Genomic DNA, 24238 nt, shown 5'->3' on the forward strand with positions numbered 1-24238 from the left:
GGGCAGGCAACCAGAGGCTGGGTCCTTCAGAGATGCTCTGGTAGCACCCAGAGTATCTCTATAGTTGGCCCTTGCTCTGGTGGTGAAGCATGCTGCCTGCCAGTCCAGGGCAGGCAGTGTGCCAGCCACAGGAAACTGGATCCAGGCTCCAGTGCAGGCAAGTAGGGGGCTGGATGAGGGGGAAGAGGACCATAGGGGGGACCCCTGACTGCTCTCCCAGCCCTCCAGATCCCTGCCCTGCCCAGCCCCATCCCCCGCCTGCCCCCCAATCCCTGCCCTGCCTGGCCCCATCCCGCCAGACTCCACAATTCCTGCCCCACCCGGCTCCATCCCGTCTGGCCCCGAAACCCCACTGATCCCTGCCCCACCCAGCCCCAACCCCATCATTGCTCCACCCAACCCCATCTCCCCGCATCACTGCCCTACCTGATCCCAGCCCTCCAAACCCCGCCATCGCTGCCCCTGACAGCATCTCCACAATTAAAAAAAAAAAGAACCCACCCCCATATTCACCAGCAGAAGAAGCAGCCATCAGAGGTAATGGGGCCCTCCCTGCACGGTGCAGGGCCAGGTGACAGCCCCAGTGGTCCCCGCCTAGGTGCTGCTGCCCAGGTGGGCTCTGCCAGGAGGCCCCAGAGCCCCCACAGCGATTGCTCCTGCAGTGAGTAGAGGCTCTTTTCCCCCAGCTGCAGTTGCAAGCAGGCAGTGTCCGCTGCTCCCAGGGTTGCAGCAGGGGTGGGCAGCCGCCTGCAGCTGGACAAGAGCAGGCCACTGGCAGCTCCAGGCTCTTCCTGGTGCTCTGCCTGTCTGCACCCCAGCCAGGCCTGCAGTGGCCCCGGGAGCTGCTGGTGCCAGCTGCCAGCACCAGGGCACAGTGCAGCCCAGCAGCTACAGGGAGCTGGGATCGGCCACTCCTGGGATAGCTGCAGCAGGAGCTGGGGTGAATGGGGACAGGCAGAGCCCCGGGGGGGTTGGGGCACAGTGCAGCCCAGTGGCTGCGGGCAGCTGGTGCTGGTAGTTCCCAGGGCTGCTGCAGCCAGGGCTAGGGTGAGTGCTGCATGCTGCAGTGCCTGGGGCTTCGCTTGCCTGCACTCATCCCAATCCATGCTGCAGTGGCCCCAGGAGTAGCCAACATGTCTCTATTTCTTACATTATATAGTAGGTTCACTTTATGTGAATCTGATTTATGTGGTGTTCTCCAGGAATACATGTACCACATAAATTGAGGGAAACCTTTACTAGAGTTTTTAAAGAAGTCTAATGGAGCCATCACAAGCTAGTGCAATTCAATGCCAGCTGGCTGCTTCCAGCAGAGTTCTTCGCAGGGTGTGGGAAAGCATGTGGAAAGACGAGGAGGCCAAGATGTTCACTGTCAACATAATGATTTGGGGTGAAAGCAGTAAGAGAGTGCAACATCATTCTGATGTATGGTGCCTAAGAATGAAAGAATTTAGTGTGAAAACCAGCAAGGATAAGAGTGAAGCAATGGTTTTAGCATGGAAGTAGTACCCCACAAACAGGTTTATGTTAAAAGAAATACTAAATGTGGTCAATGGATTTACATATCTTGTCTAAATGATCATAGGTGATGGAAGGATTGGAGATGAACTGACAAAAAGGTTGCAGCTTGCAGGGATTTCTTTTAAAGCATTAAAAGTAATGCAGAAATGTCCCAGGGAAGCAAAGTTAATGATGGACTGTGTGCGCCACATCCTGACTATGTCAAAAGGTTAAGAGACTTGGGTTCTAATGAAGAGGGATTTCAGCTTTTCACAAACTGCATGCTTAGGATGCTTTCTGAGAGCAAGAGACCTATGGAAAGATCACAAAAAAAGATGGGAAGATGAGGTAGAGAAAGATATTACAAGAGATGATTATGAGAGGAAATCACAGCAAAAATGTGTAGGGAAGACAGGAAAAGGTTAATGGAATTAGTTATTGCACCCAGCTCACCCAACATCTATGTAGATCGGGTACTTTAGAGGGGCTTTTTGGGCACTTTTATTCAATAGCTGATTGAATCAGCTTTAGCTAAAAGTGCCAACAAGACTCACTGAAGTGCCTGATCTATACAGATGCTGCAGAACTGGGTCAAACTAACACACTGCTTCTTCTGGTAAATGGTTTTAAAAAAAAAGTCTGCAAGCAGGCAAAAAGAAAAGGATAACTATAACCAATATCTGAAGATTCAGAAGCACTTCAGAATATTTTGACCAAAATTCTGTTCTCAAACACCTGTATGCACTTCCTATTGAGTGCAATGAGAACTTCACTCTTCTCCAACAGCAAAACAGACTTTTGTCAGCTGCTCTGTGACAGCAGTTCAGGGTTGGTGCCAATAATGACAGAACACCTAAGGAAAATATCCAAGAATATTACCCATATTTGCTGAGTTGACATCAGAAAGTACTTGAGAAAAACATCAAGATCTTTCTGTGATACAGTTCTTGGGTCCTGGTTAGGCCATCCTTAGGTTATAGGAATCTGATTTAAGACACACAACCCTCCCAGTCCATGTTAGCTGCTAGAAGGCAAGAAGGTCTTATAAGTCTCCATGCTGCGTCCTGACAGTCTTCTTCCCTGTACACCTTAAAGGAAAAGGATCAAAGACCTTTCCTACCTCAAGCACAAAAAGGATATGACAACTTCATACAAATGTGAGTGTAAAAGTTTAAAGAAAAGGAAGGTGGAAAGATGGATGGATGGATATCTCTACTTACAATTCTTAATGTTCTCTATTGGTCAAACATCAATAGATTTCACACCCCACAATCTCTGAGCTTTCAGAAACATGGAAAAACTGTAGTTCTTAAACTCCCTCTAAGAGAAACTGCTGATCTACAGAATTCTGCTTCTTTTCACAACATGCTGGTTTCCTGATTTGGGCGGTTTCTGTACCGAGGACCATATATTAGGTCCACACACTCATCCACTTTATTTTAACAGGAACTAAGGGTGCAGCATCTTTTGACCCTTGATCATTATGATGGGACCGAAGCCTGTGACTTTAACAAAACAGAAATCCTTCCCATGTTTCTGTCAGTCTCCAATATACATTTTCTAAATTTTTCAGGTGCCCCATGGGCTGGATAGAATGGCCTGGTGGGCTGAACCTGGCCTGCGGGCCCATATTTTGCCTTCCCCTGCTGTAGAGAATAATATTTACCTCAACTTTTGCTTAGAGGCGAAGAAAAAAAAAAAGAACATTTTCAGAGGCTTCACTGAGTTTCTGGCATATACCTCTACTGAAAAAAATTTCTTGTGCATTTGTTTTCCTTTAAAAAGGCAGAGTCTGCCTCTGTTTGTTGAACATTAAGTGACATTTGTTAGATTTTCCCCATTTATCATTTTGTGTTGGGAAGCTGAAATCAGTTGCTGTTTTCAGTTTTCAGAAATCAGTTGCGAAATTCATTCACATTTTGATTAAGAAACAATAAGTGTACAGCAAGGGATTAAAGCAGGAAAATTCCCAATAGAGCTATGTCATCACAGAAATATTTAAAATTCTGAAAGTTTGGAAAGGGAGACTTTAGGTCAATGTTACTATCTTTCTTTTTACAGAAAAGTGCAAAAAGGTCCCCCAAAAGTATTTCTCACTACCGGACTTAAGGAAAGCATCTTTGTAAACAAGGTTGGACAATACTGAATGGGAACAAGAGAGACTCCACAACCCAGTCCATGATTCTGCACCCAGAAACCAGGAACCAGATTTTTTCTATGTGTTGTCCAGGTCCTGTCCTCTTTCAGCTCATGCCTCAGCATGGTCATACATTTCAATCTCCTGTTTCAGAAGCCAGCTATATTCACACTGATTAGATCTGATTAAAATAACTGAAAATTAGGGTTGGAAGTGACCTCAGGAGGTCATCTGGTCTAACCCTCTGCTGAAAGCAGGATGGTCCCAGCTAGATAATTCCAGCCAAGACTTTGTCGAGCAGGGCCTTAAAAACCTTCTAGGATAGAGATTCCACCACCTCTCATTAGCACTACCTTTTATGGCTTCTAGTGTGAGCTTTGAGATCCTTTGTATGGAAGCAGACTAAAGGAAAAAAACAAACCTTGCGTCTTCCCCTCTTAGACTATGTTCAGATGAGCACAGATGTGCGGTATGTGCAGACAGGTCTGCAGTGCCACACACCGTAGACACAGGCATTCCCTGCACTCCTCCCTTGCCTTAAAAAAGTGGGTTGGCACATGTGACAGGAGCATGTGATGCCCAAGACTGGGGCCTAGCTAGCTGGGACCACAGTTGCTGGCCCCAGCCTCCACTACCCCACCAGGGATAACCTGTGCTGTTGCTACTTGTCCTCGGGGAAACAAACGGCCATGCTTGTCTGGACATGGACTTACAGGCTACGCTTCAGCTGTTTTCAGCACAGCAGAGCCAAAAAAAAAAAAAGAAAGACATTTCATAGACATTAGGGACTGGGAGGGACCTTGCAAGATCGAGTCCAGCCCTCCTGCCATCGGCAGGAAGTCTGCTGGGGTCAAATGATCCCAGCAAAATAAACATCCAGATACCTTTTGAATGAGTCCAGAGTAAGTGCTTGCACAACCACTGGGGGGGAGTCTGTTCCAGACCCTGGACACAGACTGTAAAGATGATTTTTCTTATGTCCAGTTTAAATCAGCCTTCCACAAGTTTGTGGCCATTAGACCTTGTTATCCTTTGGGGAACCCTGGTGAACAACTGTATTTCCAGGTCCTGATGCATACCCCTTATACACTTTTGTAGGCTGCCACCAAGTCCCCCCTGAGCCTTCTCCTCTGCAGGCTGAAGAGACCCAAGTCCCTCAGCCTCTCCTCATAAGGCTTGCTCTCTTGGCCTTTGATCTTATAAGTGGCTCTCCTTTGGACTCTCTCAAGCTTATCCACGTTGCTCCTGAAGTACTGGGTATCTGAGTACTGGGAAAGCAAAAGTTAGCAAAGAATTGCAGCTGGCCAGATTTGCTGCCCATTTTTCTTCAACCTAAATATTATATTGACCAAGTTTGGAGTGTTAACAGGATGGGTGTGCTAGAAAGCTCACAGGTACTAACTTCTGCTGAAGGATGAGTACACTGCTATTTAACTATCAGGCCTACCTCCTGGCCTTTCTCCCCTTGAGTGTTTATAACCAGAGGAGAGGACGAGCTCCCCTATATGAATTCACCCAGTTGATCACGTCAAGGTGATTTTTTTAAAGCACTTAATAGCCCCCCCTGGCACTTTTGTTAGGGGCTCCCCCAGGCAGGGGAACACAGCAAGTCTGCAGGAGCCAATGTAAGGAAGCCCCCAAGACGGCCTGTGCGGAGTAGCAGTACCCCGGGGACCTGCCAGGCTTTCCCCCTGGTTTGCACGGCAGTCACCGCCGCCTCCCGCGGCTCGAGGACAGAACGGCGGAGGGGACTCGAGGCTTCCCGCCCGGCGCCGAGGTAAGGCGCAGCCGGGCCCGAGGATGTCCGATGCCCCCCGGGACAAGCCAAACCCTCCCCTGCGAGCCCAGCGGTTGTCAGCGCAACCCACAACACTGCCCGGCCCCTGGGCTCCTCCTTGCCGAGCCGCGCCGCTGCCCGCCCTTCCCTGGCCACGGACGGGAGCTAGCAGCGGCGCCGGCACCCCTCCGCTCCTGGCACTGAGCGCGCGCCGCGCCACCTACCCGCAGCCGCCGGGTGCCCCGGGTCGGGGGGCGGCTGCCGCCCCGCCTCTCCTCAAAGCGCGCAGCCGAGGCAGCGAGCTGGCGGCATGGCGCCGCCTCCCCCCGGCCGGGCCGGGCCGGGCGGAGCGGGCTCGGCCACTGGTGCCCAGCTCCTGGCCGCGCAGAGCCGAGCTAATGCAGCTGGAGCCGCTCTCATCGTGACGTCGGCAGCCACCGTTCTATTTATAGCGGCTCGACCGGGTTTCATTCATGAAAGCGGGGCCGGTGGCTGCGCCCGTACGACGGGGCTTAGGCGGCTGGAGGCGCTCCAGGGACGCACGGCCGCCCCCACCACCGCCAGCCGAGCGAGGCCAGGCCGGGCTGACGCGGGGCCCACATGCAGCGCTTCTCCTGCGCGGCCTCTTCGCACCTCCCGGCTTCACCCCGTTTCGCCTCCAGGCTGCAGCACTGGGAAGGCGCCCAGAGGGCGGCCGAGTGGCTGCGGGTACAGGCAAGTGCTTCACCGGGCAGAATTCCCCACCCCCTATCACTTCCTGCCCCGCCAGGTCGGAGCCGGCTGCTTGGGTGAAGTGTCCCAGGCCGGCCTCACAACTTCCGTTTCCACTTGGGTTTGGGTACATTCCCAGCTTTTGCCCAGCTGAGAAGGGCTGAGATCCAAGGGAGCACAGGAACAGGAAATAATTCCCACTGCAAAACTGAAGGGAAAAAAAAAAGGGGCAGGGAAGAGGGCAAAAACATGGCCCTCCTGCTTAAAGCTGAGCATTTGGCTCTTGGAAATATTGGGCTATCACATTTCCCAACTTGATGTACTGTAGATTTCACCTGGTTTTGCATGGTAATAACTGCATGAGTCCAGTTGAATCTAGTTTGGACGGATCAGTCCTGCTGCGACAAATTCGATTCCAGTTCAGACTGTTTCAAACCCAGTTCAGTCCAGCTCAATCCAGGAGGCGACTCAGGTCAGCCAGGTTTTGACTGGCTCAAACTGGATTTGACTAGTCTGAACTGGTTTTAACTGGCTTTTACCAGTTCAGTCCTATATGACTTAGTTCAGTTCAGTTTGAACTGGTTTTGATCTGTTCAGTCTGGTATGAACTGGTTTCAACTGTCTCAGTCCAGCTTGACCAATTTGGCCTGGTTTGAACCAGTCTTCACGGCTCTGAATCTGCTTGGATGGAGCTTAACCCAGTTCAGTCCATATTGAACTCTTCAACAGGTTTGCACTCATTTTGACCTATTTGAACCGAGAGAGTTGCTGCTTTCAGTACAAGCCACAGAAGTGTATAGATGTTTAGGATTTTTCTCCCAGAGCAAAAATGGCTATCATGTGAGAAAAACAACACAGGAATAAGCAGGGTTAAATTGCTCCTGGAGTTTCTCCTCGGAAAGTGAAATTCTGTACTATTTCCCTTATGAGAGAAGCTACAGCACAGTCCTCCAGCATCCCAGGGTGCTTTGCCCCCACTTGGATTTAATCCAAAAAAGGGCAGCAGGAGGAGGGAGGTGCACCCAGGGCTCATCTATAGGTGCTCCAGCCCCTGCACCTCAGTTCCTGATCCATGAGATTTAAATGCTGCCTTCACAGGCCAGCTGAGCAGGAGAGGAAATTTCAAGACTGCAGGGAGAAGAGGGTGGGGTGGGAAGGAGGGACCAGGACCATCTTGGGAAGCTATCCCTGCAGGCTTTACATGTTGTCCAGTTGGGTGACACACAAAGCAACTTAATGGGCAGGGAGCGGCATCCTGGGATCAGGGAGGCTGTCCCTGGCCCTGCTTCCCAACCCCTCCAGCTTCAAGTCATCTCATGTACAGCCAGCCCATTTGAGCCGCAGATGAGGCTATTCAAAACCCTGAGAAGGAGGCAGAGGACAGACTGTCAAGTTGGGCTCCCCTAAAGGTGAGGATGGCTCAGGAAATAACTGGTACCCCTTAGCTGGAGAGCATACCTGTGTACATCTCCAGCTAGGGAGCTGGAATACATATACGATCCAGCTCCTGGGCTATTTTTCTACATGAAAAAAATTCAGAGAAATTCTTACCAATTGAAATTAATGCCTGTCTATGGCCTAAAACAGTTTCCAAACATATGTCCACTTGTGCAATAGGTTGGTATATTATCCATGAATTTTTACCCATAAAATTTATAAAAAGGACAAAAGCCTTGAATTTTTAGATTTGTATAGAATAATATACATTTTTCTATATCTATATCCTTCAAAAGTCATTTCCCACCAATAAATCTTTTGCATTAATGGGCTTGTATTCAGAACATATCTTTCTCACAGCAAACTACTTATGCATTCATCACTGGCATTCTTTTTTAAAAATATATTTTATTGTACAGTCTGAATTTTCTCCCTTGATGGTGTCATAAGGGCAGAGCTCAGCATTTGATCTAAGAATACTTTTAATTCAATAACATCAACAGTTCTCCACCAGCTACAAATGAAGCAATCCAATTAGCTGTATTCATTTCCACAGGATAGCATAAAATTCTCTTTTAATTTTCAGAGATCAAAATGTCCAAGACAAATTTGTATTTTCTATTTTATGCATTACTGACATTGAAAAAATGCTATCATTTTAGAATTGGTGTTTAAGAATAACATTATTTTGAAGAATTATTTATTAAGTTCTAAATGCAGTCCATGAATGAGGCATTACAGAATTCTCAAGATGTCAGACATCAAAACAATGAGCTGAAGTACCACTGCTTGCACTAACAACAAATATAAATCAGTCTAGTGTCTTAGCACCCCTTTAGGCTGGAAGAAATTTTATAACAGCAGAAAAGGAAGTTTTTCAAGGGGATATGCATTCCTTCCTTCTATCTCTTTGTCCAGGATGTTTCAGTAAATGTCGCATCCTGAATGAAGTAGCGCTTTTGGTACTTTTTAGGAGATATTTCAAGACCTTTCAGGCTTTTATAAGCTACTGTAGGTACCAAGCGAGCCTAGCTTTCTACATACATGGATATGCAATACCACTACTGCAGTATTTAAAAACTGAAATATTTCTATGAAAATTATTCCAGAGAAGGTATGTGCAATACTTAGATAAGTAGCTCTCCCCTTGTATACCAAGGCTGCTCTGGACTTGTTAATACTATGGTACTAGCAGTTCCTGTGCAAGATTTCTGCTACTGGATCTTTCATAAATGCAGGAAAAATTCAATGGTCAAAAATTAATGGTATAGGTTCTCTGAATTATTGTTAAAAGTTAAGAAAAGTAGCCAATAACTATACCCTGTTATTCCAAACACTGCCAGATGCTTTCCATTGGTTTAACATACAATGCTGATCACATACATATGCATACACTTCAGTATGCAGCTAAACACTACGGCAGTACTATCTTGAGAAGAGAAATAGTTGTACATACAGTTTCTACTAAAGAAGCCCACAAAGAAGGCTCGAGTCTGCAGAGGGTCATGCTTTAATAGAATTTTAATCTATTTACTTTTAGGATGCCAGCTTATACTTCATCCCAGTGTTTAATCGGTCAACTTTAAGGAAGGGACCCCACCTAATTTACATCACCAGAATTTCTCCTCCCAGGAAACCTCTCTAAGCCTTATCAGCCCCTCTATATGAATATGCTTGAAAATTAACAGGTAGAGGCCAAAACTGAGAGCAAGACCAAGACTAAATTGCTGAGAGGCAGGTTTGCTTTGTTCCTAGCTGTTAGCCTAATGAAGTCCAAAGTCCAATCACAAAGTTGGCAGATTTAACTATTTAATGTTTAGTTCTCACATGGATTGAATTTACACATAAGATTTGTCCCAACTGCAAGTGTTGTTAGTTTAGAGCAATTAAGATGGGGGTCATGTCAAAACAAAACAACAACCTCCTAAGACTGTGTCTGTATGAGTAGGGATGTGCCTTTGCAGCAGCACACATAGTAGGGGCATGAATTTGTGCCGCTACTTTGTGACACTGTGTACCCCTGCCTGTGCACTTTGCAGCGGGCTCTATCTGCTGCAGATGGGGCTGGCTGGGACACAGGGTGTCCCACTGTGGGGCTATCCAGCAGTCAGCCTCTGCACTGAGGTACCCTGTGTCCCAGCCAGCTGGGGAGCAGCACAATGGAGCCATGGGCTGTCTGCTCCCCAATCTCTGCATGCTGCAGAGTCCCCACACTGAGGCACTTTGCACCCCAGGCACCTGCTCTGAGACTCCACGCTGAGGCATGTGGAGATGGGCTGGCTGCTCCCTGGTTTTGAGGCACACTGCCCCAGCACAGGACCTCTATGCCCCTAAGTGCAAGGGTTCCACAGTGAAGCCCCTATGCTGAAGCACACGGAGACAGGGGGGCAGTCACCCCAGGGCTGCCTGCTCCCGTCTTGAGGTAAGCAGCTGAATGAGGTGCAGGGGGTCCCCTGTCTCTGCATTTTCCCAGCACATACCACTTTGGTGTGCTTTGTGTGGATTTTTTCTTCAGGGTTTATTTGCTACCAGGAAACCCTGGTAGCAAATTTTGCCCTGGCGCTGCAAATTAGCAGCACCACGCATGGTTTAACGTTCAATATGTGCGGTTTGTGGCACATATTGCAAACCACAAGGAGGTTTGCAATGCCACAAACTGCATGTGCCTGCATGTCTGGATCCAGCCCTAGTAGACAGCATAAAAAAAAACTTAAAGCTTAAAACTTGTTGTTTACCACTCAGTATCTGCACTTCAAGTTGCATGCTATTTGTATAATTCTGATTACATAAACAAAATTTCTACTATTGAGTTTATACCTTTTTAGTTAAGGCAGCATGCAATCAGTATGCGAAATATGATGTGGTGGCTGAGCGCATGAATGTGAACTAATAAATCTTAGCAGAGTTCTGAACAATGAACAAACTATAAGAACAAGCTACTATGAGAGTTTTCTAATCAAACATTTGCTGTTTTGTCACTTGTCCTGGGAGTAAGGTTGAAATGATTCCCTTGTAGCATTCGAAGGTCACTAATTTTTCCCAGGGATTCTTGTTGCATCAGCATTTTCCAGCAGTTTCAGTAGTTTCCCATTGTATGAGCATCATATTTATTAGGATTTTACTAATGAAATAAAAAGCATGGTTTTTTTTCTTTACAATGTACTAAACAAAACTGAAACCAATAGCTCGTGTAATGCAACAATGAAAGTTTGCCCATTAAAGAAAAAAAAACAAAAATCCCATTTTTGCCCATACTGTTTTTCAGTGGCAGGTATAGAAAATTACATACAGCATTTTAAGAGCAAAGTAATTGTCTTTTGCCATTGCAGAGAACATGCACATATCTAATAGCCACAAATGGGCTACTTCATCATGTGCACACATGTGAAATCTCCAACTCAGTGCTGAAATCTGTACTCAGACCTGACTTCCCATCTGGACCCTGTTATCCATTTATAGGTGACAACTGCAGAACAGTGTCATCTTGCGATGCACTTCTACCATCTATTTTGACCTTTCTTCACTAAATCATCTTTGGGCACAATCTTTCCTGGCATTTCAGGCCTTTAAAACTGGCTGTCTTTGCTTCAAAATAAGGAAGAAAATACAACAAAAAAACCCAATGCATTAGAACAGCATCTCTCTCTTTAATACCACACGTGCTGGCTTTCTGCTATCCTTGCACTAACTTGAATTCTGACCAGTCTGCACTTCACTCCTGCACTAATGACAAGTTTAAAATGGTCTGGTACGTTAAGACCCTCCTGTGCTGGAAATGGGAGTTTTATAACAGAAGAAAGGGGAGTTTTTCAGTGGGATATACAGTCCTTGTTTCTAGCTCTTCCTTTAGGATGTTTCAGTAAATGTAAGAGCATCCTGAATGTAAGCAGTTCCTCTGGTATTTTTTAGGAGATTTCAGAAGCTCTCTCTTTTCAGGCTTTTACAAGCAACTAAGGTACTAAGACAGCCCTTTTTATTCATACATGGGTATGAAATACCATCAATGCAGTTTTTAAAAGCTGAAATATTCCTAGGAAAATTATCCCTGAGAAGTACGTGCAACGTTTAGCTATGCAACTCTCCACTTACATACCAGTGCTGCTCTGGTACTACACATTCTGGATTTCTGCTACTAGTTTCTTCATAGAAGTTCTCATGGCAACTGAGGAAAAATTCAGTTGTCAAAAACTAATGTTATGGGTTCTGAATTATTGTTAAAAGATAAGAACTGTGTCCAGTAACCATGCCATGTTTTGTTCCAAATACCAAGCCAGCAGTGCTGGATTAAACGGTAGAATCAAGGGCAGCTTAATCTAACCATCGTTAATCTTTGGGAAACAGCCTTGTCAAATACAATTTACTGTACAGCATCTCACTGCCACAGGAAAGAAAAGGTTCCCATCTATGGTCTTACAGCCTGATTCAGAATTTGCACTAATCAGCGGAAATACTTCCAGTAACTTCAGTTGTTTCAGATCAGTTTTGTAACCTTAACCAAAATAGAAAATCTGAAGGTATTAATTACAACATGCAGCTCTTTAAATTCTCTGTTAACGAATGAAATGAGCAAAGTTATACAATTTTTAACAATGACTACAAGATATCATTTAATCAGTGAAATGCATTAGTGCCTCACTGCTATTTTCCACTAGACTATTCTCCTCACTGAACACCTGCCTTAAAAACAGTTTCGGTAAACAAATTAAGATTAAAGCATTTCTTCAATGCTTTAATCATCTCCTTGAGAAGGGCATAGTCCTACACATACTTGATATGATTACAGATGAGTAGCAGTATCAGGGCTTTATCCTATGAAAAGCCTGCAAATTCAGAGTTAATCCTGAAACACCTGTTATACTGATCTGTTCTTCTGAAACCCGGAGTTTCACAATACACAGGGTCTGTCTCTAATAACACCATTCACACGAGTTTAACCACATCAGTTTTTCCCTTAACATAGACCTTGTACTGGTTCAAAGCAGGAGCTAAATTCAGTATATTGCTGGACTGTATTACACTCCAGCAGTGCAACCCATTAGGAATTTACAACAGTGCATCGACATTGATCTAGTTATACTAGTATTAATTTTCCTTCATGTAGCCAAGGCCTTGAATCTCACACTTCTGAGGATGACATCATCTTTATTACATGGTGCAACAACATACTTTATTCAAGATCTTTGAGAAGTGTGTGTTGGAGGGCCATGCCTGGGTCCTGTGTGTGTGCATGTGCACGCATGTCCCAGATGCCTGGGTTTTATGTGAGAAAGTGTGCATGTGAGTGAATGCATGTGCATTAGTGTGTGGAAAGTGAGATGAGCGGGTGCATGTGCTGCATATGCATTTGTAAGGTGACTGGGAACTGTGCAAATGGTTGTAGAGCTTTTTGCAAGTGCCCATTTTCTGTGGCATGAAATAAGCAGGAAAGGAGACCAGGACAGGCTTCTAATTTTCAGACACAGAAAACATATTTTGATGGGTTATGTGCACATGCTAGCAGTATTCTCCTCTTCCTAATATTGCCTGTGGGGAACAGGTATGTGAAATGGCACTCTTCCTCCTTCACATAGATGCTGCAATCTGGGAGTACACTTCCATTCTGTTGTACACTCTACAGAGTCTCCACAGCTTATTGACATCTCTTACTGCTGTCTCCATTAGCTCCAAAGGGTGGCAATGTAGATTAGGAAAGAGATGTAGTTTTGAGAACTTTGGGGGCTACGCAAGTATGTTATATATTTGGATTAGTTGGTTCGGTGAGAGAAGAATGTTTGCTGTCTAAGGTATTTACACATTCACAACCATGTTACTCCAGCCTTTAGATATCCAAGAACAGAATTTTGACCCACAAGACAATTTAAGGCATTAACAGTAACAATAGCCATTATGGTCTGTTATTTAAATTGGTATTTAGGGACCTTTAACCAAATCCTAAAGAGTGCTCCAATGTCATTGTGGTTTCTTGTACTGATCAGTGAAGTCATGCTGGCAAATCAGCATGTATTACAGAAGTAATTTACTCATAAATCTATGTGATATGTCAATTAAAAAAAATGCTCCAAGTCAGTAGAAAGGACAAAATAAGTTAACCAAAGTCAGCTGCATCCAACTACATCTATTTCTACACCTGAAGCAAGAATGTCGGTGAGCATGTACACTTTTAACATGTTTAAGCATCTAACAATTTTTATTAAAGTGTTTTCTTTATCAATAAGGATTTTTAGAGAAAGATACAAACATTTAGTAGTATGATAATTGCCTGAAAGTTTCTGCTAAGCTATATCAGAGTTGCAAGAGCAAATCAAACATTCCCCTCCCTCATTTCAATTTAAAATAGGGGAAGCCCATTTATTTTCACGTTAAGTTTCTAGCTGCACATTTATGGCCAACCTTGCGCTATTATTGTAGAAGTGGTGAAAGTTCCTTAATTATAGTGTTGCTAGTGGGAACCACTACTGCAAACAGACAAAGAAAGGAGGATTAAAGGAATCCAATTCATCTCAAGTGTAACCCAAATGGAACTAGTTCCAGAGATAAATTTGTGTTGCGTTGCCCCAGAGATAAATTTGGCCCAAAATGACTTTTCAGAGAAGATTGGAAAGTATGTTTAAATGTTACCATGGATTCCTCTTTATTTAGGACCAAATTCTCTAGAGATGTGCAAGCATGCGAGATGACCACAAAGATGTGTCTACAACAAAAAGGCCTAGAACATGGCACGTAACTATGAAGTAGAACCTATAAAACCACAAGAATTGAAGCAAATGGCAGATGGAAAGGGTTACATGACCCAAATGAGAAAGTGATTTCAGACTGACTTAGGTATGTATGGCCTTAAATCAAACTTGTGCCTCTCACATACCATGCATGTGGGTACCTATCTGATTTGGGGCCCCTTTGGGAACTTGCCCAGCCTTTGGCAAACTGGTCTAAACTGGGGCCCAGGAAAGATGGGAACTTTTGTCATGCTGCAATTAATTTAAATCTACTTTCAGAAGTGTCCTCTAATTGTGTGTTCCTATTATGGCAAATATTAAAACATGAGGCATACAGGCCCTTGCTTTTTTAAAAAAGTGTTAAGCAATGACAGTTCTAATTAATAATAATGAGACGCATGGCCCCAAACAAAACAAGCAAACAAACAAAAAAAACCCAGGAACTGAGCTTCTCAAGTTAGGCACCTAGTTATTTAAATTCTCCAAATTAATGGGAACTTGAGAATTTTCCCTTTAAGTCTCTTAGTTCTTTAAGAGCAATATTATCCTGTAAATTACCAGTGTGTTGGGTAATTGAGATAGAAAGGAAGGAGAGATGGAAATATGGTGCATGTAGCAAGGTCCTTTGTTACTTCCATGAATTGCATAGGAAAGAAGAAAATACTACTATTTGCTTCTATTAATCAGTTTTTCAGATGAATTACATTGGGATGAATCAAAACATTTCACAATAGCCATTTATATATACTGTGGTATGTAAAATTAAATATTGGTTTACAGAACTACCTTTATTTCTTTCATACAGTACTACTACTGTTAATTTTTTTTATTTTCTAAAATGCATACAGCTGGTCATCAGGGATGTAAGAGGTTTTGAGTGGCTTGCAGGCCTCCATAGTTAGTTCTCTGTATTGAAAGCTATTACTTATTTCAAAGCATATTGAAGTTGCTTGAAGAGATGCCCATCACTTCAGTGGGCCTTGAACAGGACTCTGAATGCTAAATACCTTTCCTTATAGTGGGTACACTTTCTTTGGATGTTGCCGAAATGCCATCTGCCAGCAGATTTATTTTGAAGGTTTTGTTGTTTTCTAAATGCCCTTGATAAATATATTCTCTAAACTGCTTTAGAAGATATATGTCCCAAGACATGCAATAGACTTCAATAGACAATTGCAGTCTATTGTCAATAAACTGCAATATACACAGTAAACTAAGTGAGAATTTATATTTTTTTCTGGGAATACTCACTTCACCAGAAGAGAAAACAGTGTTCATATCCATTGTAACAACTTGTTCGAAAATGCACTTGTGTTATGCAGCCTCTCCTCTGTTTCTTTAGTGTAGTTCCCCTGCAGAAAAAAGTGTGACATAACTTAACATGGTCAGGCTAAACAATATCATACTCTGTGCCAATGGCATCTCTAGTGATTTATTGCATCTTGGAAAACAAACCTATCCTCTTTTTGATGGAAACAATATTTTTAACCTAATTAACCTATGCTAATGTAGGGTGACCTGATGTCAATGCTAACTCAGTTTAACCACTAGAGCCACCTGTTCTTGAGAAAGAAAGTGAGTAAACACATCAGCTGAATGCATCTGTGTAGTTTGTATACATATTAAGTCAATCAGAAGAAACTAGATAAAGTAAACTGGCAGCATGCCATTTTGAAATAAAGTCAAGAGACAGATATATGCTCCACCTTAGTGCTTTTTGTGAAACCTGACACTACTATATCAAACTGCTGCACAGGGAAATTAGATCGTTATTGTTTCATCGGTAGTAGACTTCATGGAGTTTTTCTGTTCTCCACCTTAATCCTTGTAAGGGATTATACTTTTAACCTCGAAGAGGACCTGGCAGTAAGCCCGACTTGTGGTGAGGTTCCCTTTTAGTCTGCCTTTCCCTGGAACATAGAAGGGGGAGAGCCTCCTGATTCTACACAGGCTGGAGCATCTGTATTGCTTTTAGCTTTTGTCCAAGATTTAGTGAATTATAGAAAAGCAGCCTGGAGATGGCATTCAGGTCACAGTAATCCAGATGTTTGTCATCTAGCAGGAAGAGCAGAAATTTTCCAACAGCTAAAGCTGGAAGCAGCAAATTTTCTGCCTTTATACTATCCTACCAGGAAGTCTCAACACATCAAACAGTATAGTAGCGTAACCAGGGTAGGCAAGCAGGACACCCAGCCTGAATGCCAACTTAGCCTGGGAGTCTTTGCTATGCAGACACAGGGCTGCACTAAGCTGTAGAAGCCAGGCAGCCCTACACCTGATAGTGTAGGGGAGCAGGGAGCAACATTGTGCCCCCTATGGAATTTTTGTAAGCAACGCTTCCCCCACATTCCCTAGATCTGCTATGGGGCAAGAACAGGGCACTAGGGGCAGCCCACACCATGGGAATGCTGCAACTGCCAGGCAGACTTGCTGCACACAGGCTGCAGGAACCCCGGGGTGCATATTTATGGGAGTGGAGCTGCACCTCCCATAGCAAAAATCCTGGGGAGAACAGGAGGTGGGGGGCAAGAGATAAGCGTTTTGTGCCCTGCCCCCACCTATAAACTAGAGCACAGGGCTGCCTGGCTTCTATGGCTGGGTGGCATGAAGCTACACCTGCATAGCAAAGAACTTGAGGGAAGTGGGGGAGAGGGGCAGGAGATTCTGGTGTTCCTGCTGCAGCTGGTATACAGCATGCTTGTTCTTCAGCTGAAGCATCATCCATTGCTCATACTACTAATGCAGCAGCTGCAGCTGTTCCTGAAGTGCAGAGAGAGCCGAGACAGGTAAGACTGTCCCCTCTTCCTGCTCCAGTGGGAAGCACTCTGCTAAGGGCACTGTAGAAGCTTGTTAAACCTCTGAAATAGTATTCAGAAGTTACACAACAGTTTGGTAAGTGATGACAAAAGGCAGGCATCTTCAATTCAAGAATTGTGGCCTGCATTGTTTTTCTGATCAGCAACATCTGCAACTGCCTACAAGGGAAGCTTTTGGTCTGAAAGGCTATATCCCATGCTTATGAAGGCATTGGATATATCCATGGAAAGCAAGATAAAATGCTGCGTGCCACTTGAGAAGTAATTAGCTCTGCTGCCACTAATACACATCACCTGTCCAAATAACCTCACTGTGCAAACTCCTGCAATCTTGCCAGCATATCCAATACATCTTTCTCCTCTCTCCATGTGTTCATTATCAAAAACGCAATTCCCCATGACATTCTTTAAATCACTACCTTCTCTGAAACTCAAACAAGTGCACAAAAATAACATACAATATGATCTGGCATGCCTCACTCCTGGCTTATCAGATAGTCCGGTTATAAAATGCATAGTTGAATTACACACAAATATTATTTTATTCCCTTTATTCCCATATATTGCCCCATTTCTAAAACAGCTGTTACCAATTCATCTGTTCCTGAACATGTGTTTTGTTCAGGAACTCAATATAGCCTCAGCTGTAACAGCTGATGAGCAAGCTCATTGTCCAGTGTAGCCCTGAACATGAGATCCTGAACAGATATCCCTGTATTATGTAAGGTTATTTGCTTTTTTCTTCGCAAAGTCTTGCTTACCAGTTTTCTAACAATCTTCCTCCAGTTTCCCCTTAGTGACATCTATAGGTATATTAGATTCATTAAAATTCTATTTGATCTTAACTCTACAAGTTCCTCCAGAAACATTTAGCTCATTCAGAATTTTTTTCAGGAATAATCAATAATTATTTCTATTGCTGTCCTGCTAGTGGCCAAATTAAGAATCCCCTACTTGCAGGAGCAAGATGGATTTTAGCTGTTACGCTGTTTGTAAGTCAAAAGTCAACTCAGTTGTTAAAGTGGATTTTTTATCATAACTATTTTCCTTCAACTACAATCTTACCTGCTTGTAAGACACTACCCAATTATCTTAAGGAAATAGATTTACAATGAAAGAGGGTAAAAGCAATCCTGTTGGGGCTTCAAATGAGAGACAGGCTGATCATGGTAGTGAGCCCGATTGCACTTTCAAGAGCCATAGATCTCCCCCTCCTTTGTAAAAGTGAGAAGTCTGCCACCTGAGTAGCACCCAGCAAGCTGTACTGTGTGTTCTGCAGGAGGAAAGGTGGTAAGTAGGAAGCCAGGAGAGAATGGGACTGGGTAAGCCAGGCCTGCAACTACCTCATCCTAGCCTTGTAGAGCTCAAGGTAGAAGCAATTCATCAGCATTATGAGTCCTTCCCCCATCCATAGGGGAAATCTTGTGGGGGAAGGGTAGGGGTGTCTTGTGGCAGTCACCATTGATGGGCCACTACTAACACAGAAACACAAAAATCTATATGCAGTGCTTGGCTTCTGGGTTCAATTCAATTCAAAGGGTCCTTTGGTCAGTGTTACTAGGTTTGTGTATAAACCCAATGGTTTGCTCTGCAGCAGGGAAATTATTCTCTTAATGGAAAGATAGGAGTTAGGTCTTTGTCCCTCAGTATTTAAGTTTTAACAACACGGCCTTACCCAAGGTTTCCCTTCACACAAAAACCCACACAAATTATTGGATTACTTGCAGAAATGGCATTTGAGTTGTGGGTCTCCTGAACAGAAGCTAAAGCATGACCCATCCAACCACCAGGAAAGGGAAAGGTCCTGGGATTCCTACGAATATGCTGTACTTGGAACCTGTACGTGTACTCAATACTGACTTTCACCTAGTTGGGTGCATTATAAATTTGAAGTTCCACTTTCTTCAACTATAAGAAAGTATGAGTTTTTTCTCCATCTCCTAACACACAACTCTTTCTTCGGAGCCTGCTGACAACTGTAAGGAACTAGGGAGGAAGAATAGAAGTCTTTACTACTCTCTCCTTCTACAGAGTCTGATTTTGGGGGGTTGTGTTCTGCTTCTTAGTCAATAACTTTAGCCTTTGGTTCTGCTTCTGCATCTCACAATTTTTCCAAAAATCAGCAGCACAATATTGATAGGATTCCCAACAGTTTCTCTTAACCTTCTCAAAGGCTTAATATTGAAATCAACCAAAAAAAAAAAAATCTTGTTGATTCCATTTTTCTGTTTTCTACATCTGCTGAACTGGAGCAGCCTGTTTGAAAAAATCACAAAGATGGCACTGCACCTGTTTGCATTTGGAAGATTATCTTCACAGCTATACCGTCTGCTTATTTAAAATAAACACAGAGATTGAGGGAATCTTTACCAGCTGCTGCTGCACAATCAGAAGCACAAGTAGATTTTCCATGCCCTATCCAAAGCTATAACCCTATATTTCTCTCCAAACTACCTGTGTAATTAATAGCTTGTTTGGAGCAACAGATAAATAACTACCTTGCGCTTGGCTGCCCCAATCACAGTCCACCTTCTCCACCCCCAGTGATACTGATAAGCCAGCTTTACTGTATGGATGGCAGACAGCATTCATGGAATACAAAGATCCATCAATACTTTAGGGAAAAATCCTTCCAGGGCCAGGAATATGCTGTTTTTGTTCATGCACTGACGGCTACTCCACTAGCATGTAAACACAAATCAAGCACATGCTAAGTTACAGCTGTTACCATGTTTCAAGCACAGCCTCTTTTACAAGTACCTAAAGAATCTATTAAAAGCAGGGTTTGATTTTCACCGTGACAGCTCCTCATCCATATCCAGAACATAAATATGCTTAAGCCCCGACTCTCAAATTCGGAGGGTGTTCATAGTACCAAGAAGGATACGGCAGACAAGAGCAGAGAAAAACCCCTCTCCCATCCAGAAGCTTTTCAACAGCATCACATCAGTGAATAACTGATTGAACAAGTAGACCAACTTTTGACACAAAGACAAAACAAAACACATAGCTTTATAGGAAAAAAGTTGTATAGCAAACAATTCTGACACACACAGTCTTAGATTTACTAGCCAAAAAGACCCTAGACATTGATTCTCAGCTTTCTCTCAGAGGTACCTGTTCTTCACATTCCTCCAACACTGCCTCCTTGTCTCACCCAGGGCAGTCCAGCTCGCCAAGCTCCTGGGCCACGCCAACAAGACTTTTTTTTTGTCTTCAAAGCCTGACCGAGGCAAGATCTGCCTCGAATGCGGGGGGAGGATGCTTCACGAGCGCAGCATCCACGTGAAGACCTGGGACTTCAGCCCAGCGCGCCCGGAGCAGCGTTTAAGAAGAATCAGCTGAAAATAAACGACAAGCCCTGATCTTACAATCTCTTCCCACTTCCCCCGGCTGCTTTTGCCCCAGAGCGCCAGGACTGGCAGAGAGGAGATATCGCCGGTTGCAGCAGATCTGCTACGAGGCAGCGGGGCGGCCAGAGCTGGGCCGCTCCCCCAGCCCTCTCCGGCTGGGCCAAGCACAAGCCCGGGGGCAGATCGCTCCAGGCGAGGAGGGCGGCGGCTGTACCCGCAGTGCCTCACCTGAGCGAAGCCGTACAGCTGTAGTGGGTGGACGCGCTGAGAGCGGAGCGGAGCTCTGCTCTACCCTGCCCCCGAGCTGGCCTCCCGCTGGCAGCTGTCACGTGACCGCCGGGGCCGGGGCGCCACAAGTTGCTGCCGTTACTGGGGGCGGGGTCAGCGCGGGTGATGCTCTGCTCCTTCCGTCCCTCCGTGCCGCTGGGGTGGTGTCAGACCCCACAGCAAAGGCTGCAGTTCCTAGGCACGAGGCAGGGGCCGAGCCCCTAATTCTGCTCCTGGCACTCCCCGGTCGAGTATCCTGCCCCTCACGCAGCTGCTTGTAGTGAAGCCAAGGTGCGCTCCTCCCTCTGCTCCCCCACACACGTCTCCCGGTGCCAGAGAGTATGGCATTGCCTGGGCTCCGGACTCAAATCTCTCCCTCCACGTGAGGAGGATCAGAGCCCGCCATTATGAAAGCAGGGCGCCTGGTTGTCACCTCTCTCTGTCCCTGCTCTTAGGAGTCACATTATCCGAGTCCCCTTGGAAGGCATCCAGGCCCATGCTCCCCTTAAGAAAGAAGAGACCTGGGCATCTCAGTCTGCAACTACAGGAACCAGGCAGTAAGAAGAGCAGGCTTTGGGTCTGGTGGCAATTCAAGTGGATGTGGTTTTGCTTCATCCTGGGTTACCTAGGGATCAACAGGACCCAAGATGTGGCAACATAGCCCAGCAATGCTAGTAGCCACTGGCCAGGACCTCTGATTATAACCTGCTAGTTTACACTGCTGTGTCTTCACTCCTGCTGCTACCAGGGATAGCCAGATTAGCACTGGCATACGCATGACTCCACTTGAAGCATGTATAGAAGTCATTTTTTCTTAAATGTGAAACACCATGGTGTTTTTGGCTGGGTAGAACCCTGATGCAATGGCATCTTCCTTTTATCTGTTTTAAGGCTGCTACTACCCAGGATGTTTGTACCTAGGGCCAGATTAACACAGGCAAACTAGGCATGCGTCTAGGGCCCTAGCTGAAGAAGGGGTCCAGTTGTGCTTATTTTACATATTATAATTATTGAGTGAAAAAAATAGGGGCCCACTGAAGTTTGTTTGCTTAGGGCCCACTGAAGGATTAATTCAAGCCCTGTTTGCATCCTTGCAAACTCCTAAACTCCATTTAGACACAGGGTAGAGTTGTTGCTAGGGTTCTGGTTGCAGGATCAGGGTCTGTATTTTTCTGGGGTTAGTACCCTTCTGCTAAACGTTTTACAATATGCTGTTCACTTCAGTCTGTAGCCTCAAGGGCTAAATTCCTGACTTTTTGCAGCTGGTGAAGCTGACATTCCCCATTTAATCTTTTCTTGATCTCCAACACCTGTGTATCTGCAATATTTTAAGTCAGAGGCCACCAGTGTACTGTTAGCAATACTGTAGTAACTAAACATACTAAAAGGATAGGGAGTGTGGGTCATACAGCATGCAGACTGAATAGATGGCTTGTATGTAACTATATCTGCTATTCAGGTGACCTGAGTTTGATTTTTCAGCCCCAGCCTTTTGTTAGTCGGATCAGGAGGAGTTTAGAAGACTGCAGAGACACTACATGGATGCTGTGATGGAAAAGTGATAAGATTTCCCATCAACTCAATGGTGACATTGATTAAGGAGTATTACTGACAGGCTCAGCAGGGAATTCTTTCCAGTTCTTCTTGAGTAAGAAGATAATACTGTGATGTGGGGCCCAGACAAAGGAAGCCCTGGCAATTTAGTAGGAAATAAAGATTGGACTTGACCTCAAGCTGCTTTCCTGCTTGAACCCAAAAGAGAACTTTAACTTTATGGTGCTTGCTAAGCAGTGTCTGTGTGTTTAAAAGTCCTGAGTCAGACTTTTGGAATTACAAGGTTTTAAAGAAATTTAAAAAAAAGGGGGGGAAGGATGGATTTACCTTCTGCTTTTAAGTATTGTGTCCAAGGCCATGTGTAGATGAAATGAGGGGTTTGTGTGCATGATGCTTTAAAGTGGGTTAAATACTTTTGCACTGCTTTAATGGTGTTGGTGTTTGCACATGTTGGTGGTGTATTGTGGTGTAATTCCAGCCGCTGTAGCAAATTCGGCAGCATAATGCACTTTAAATGACTTGGGGCTCAGCAAACAAAAACTCCTCCTAGCAATTTTCATATGCTGAGGAGCATGGTAACGTAGCCTGGGTAGGATCTGCTTGATTCCAGTATCACAGGTAGGTCATGAGGAGCTGTTTGGGTATCTTTAGCTATGTGGTGCAGTGTTGATATATTTTTTGATATCAGGGTTTCTTTTAAAGAAGAAGCTTGCACATAATCAGAAAATTCCCGGAGATGGGCCTTAAAGAAAAGAAAGCAAACAAATTAAGATTGTGAGAATATCAGTTAAATATATGGTAAGTTTTAAAACTTTGGATAAATCCTGAAAAGAAAATACCTGTTATCTTGTTATTGTTATTATATGCAAGAAAAAGGAAAGATATTTTTGTTATATGGTTTTATACCCCATGAACGGGAAATTCCTTTGTTTGGTTATGGATTTTTTTGGTTAAATAGGATAGCATGTACCTTTCTGATGGGGAGCATCTTCTTTGACAGATAGGCATTGGGGGTGGTGTAGTTGTGTAATTCTCATTAACACAAACAAACACTGTCGAAATTCCTGTACTTTGAGCTGGAAATGTGTTCCTATTATCAATGAGGCAGTTTTAGATAGACAGGTAAGCTCACCAGGTTATCTCCAGTGTCTGTTCAGAAGACAAATTCATCTTATGTTTTCAGCAAATTCTGAATGCAAATTCATCTTATGTTTTCAGCTTTGCTGAGCAAATCTGTATAAGATAAAATCAACCTACCAAAAAGGTCACATGCTGAACTTTTTAAAATCAGCTTTCATGAACATTTAATGACTTGTTTTTAATTTACTTTCTTTAGCACTTAAGATGAATTTAATGATTACAAAGGGTGTTTGATTGACAGTCCTGGAATTGGACTCCTATATTTAATCCTAAATCATATAACACATTAATTATAGTAGGACAATTTTCTCCATGCTACCCTGGACGGAACATAACTAGTTAAAGGCTAGTCCAGTCTCTATGCACATTTACCTCTTTGCTGAAAATTATGTCATTAAGTTCCAATGGTGTTGTTGCTCTTACAGATGTTTCAGGGTGCAGACATGCACGCTATGGATTTTACTCCAGGGTAAATGTTTTCTATAGTAGGAAGCTCTTCTAGTGTGGCTTCCCTCACCAGGCACTATTGTACACCTGAACACCAGGTATTGAGAAAGCTGGCTTGCGTTGAGCAAAGGGCTATCTGGGAATAAGAACATAAGAAGTTTCATACTGGGTCAGATTAATGGTACATCAAAGCCCATTATCCTGCCTCTGAGCGACTAGTAGCAGGTGTTTTAGAGGGAGAGCATATGAACAGGGTATGTCTAGAGTGATCCATCAATTCCTTGTCATACCTTCTCTGCATCAGCCCTCATTGGTTTAGGGATGTCAAAGGATATATTTTAATAGTTCCATTTAATAGCTGCAAATGGACCTGTCTTCTGACA

At 44.3% G+C, this 24238-nt stretch overlaps 2 protein-coding genes across 7 annotated transcripts in view; one reads left to right on the top strand and one right to left on the bottom strand.

Moving 5' to 3' along the window:
* The window catches only part of RHOBTB1 (Rho related BTB domain containing 1), an 81318-nt gene extending 57979 nt beyond the window's left edge, over positions 1 to 23339 (bottom strand). For 3 of the 5 annotated variants that reach the window (XM_090058287.1, XM_090058292.1, XM_090058291.1), the window contains exons 1-2: positions 20212 to 20349; positions 15530 to 15630 (exon numbers count right to left, since the gene is read on the bottom strand). The gene's annotated coding sequence lies outside the window, so the exon portion shown is untranslated. Of the gene's footprint in view, positions 1 to 5638; positions 6416 to 15529; positions 15631 to 20211; positions 20350 to 20675 lie in introns of those variants that run through there. The other 2 variants (XM_090058288.1, XM_090058289.1) reach the window with 2 other exon arrangements.
* Positions 5725 to 20392, top strand: LOC149859757 (uncharacterized). 2 transcript variants are annotated; one of them, XR_016443608.1, is made up of 3 exons: positions 5725 to 6128; positions 14202 to 14384; positions 20256 to 20392. XR_016443608.1 is itself a non-coding variant. In XM_090058293.1 (2 exons), the coding sequence occupies exons 1-2, from the start codon at positions 5725 to 5727 to the stop codon at positions 14284 to 14286; spliced, it is 489 nt and encodes a 162-aa protein (XP_089914419.1). In that variant the 3' UTR covers positions 14287 to 15060. The 2 variants fall into 2 exon arrangements, 1 of the variants encoding a protein (XP_089914419.1); XM_090058293.1 differs by lacking the exon at positions 20256 to 20392 and having other exon boundaries at positions 14202 to 15060.
* Positions 23340 to 24238: the final 899 nt, after the last annotated feature.

The sequence above is a fragment of the Crocodylus siamensis genome, chromosome 7 (assembly GCF_052110815.1).
Source record: "Crocodylus siamensis isolate JL-2025a chromosome 7, ASM5211081v1, whole genome shotgun sequence".
NCBI classification, from domain to species: domain Eukaryota; kingdom Metazoa; phylum Chordata; order Crocodylia; family Crocodylidae; genus Crocodylus; species Crocodylus siamensis.

Coding starts and splice junctions, on each gene's coding strand:
- LOC149859757 (XM_090058293.1), top strand. CDS start 5,725: ATGGCGCCGCCTCCCCCCGGCCGGGCCGGGCCGGGCGGAGCGGGCTCG. Junction 6,129..14,201: donor CCGAGTGGCTGCGGGTACAG/GCAAGTGCTTCA, acceptor CTCTTTATTTAG/GACCAAATTCTCTAGAGATG.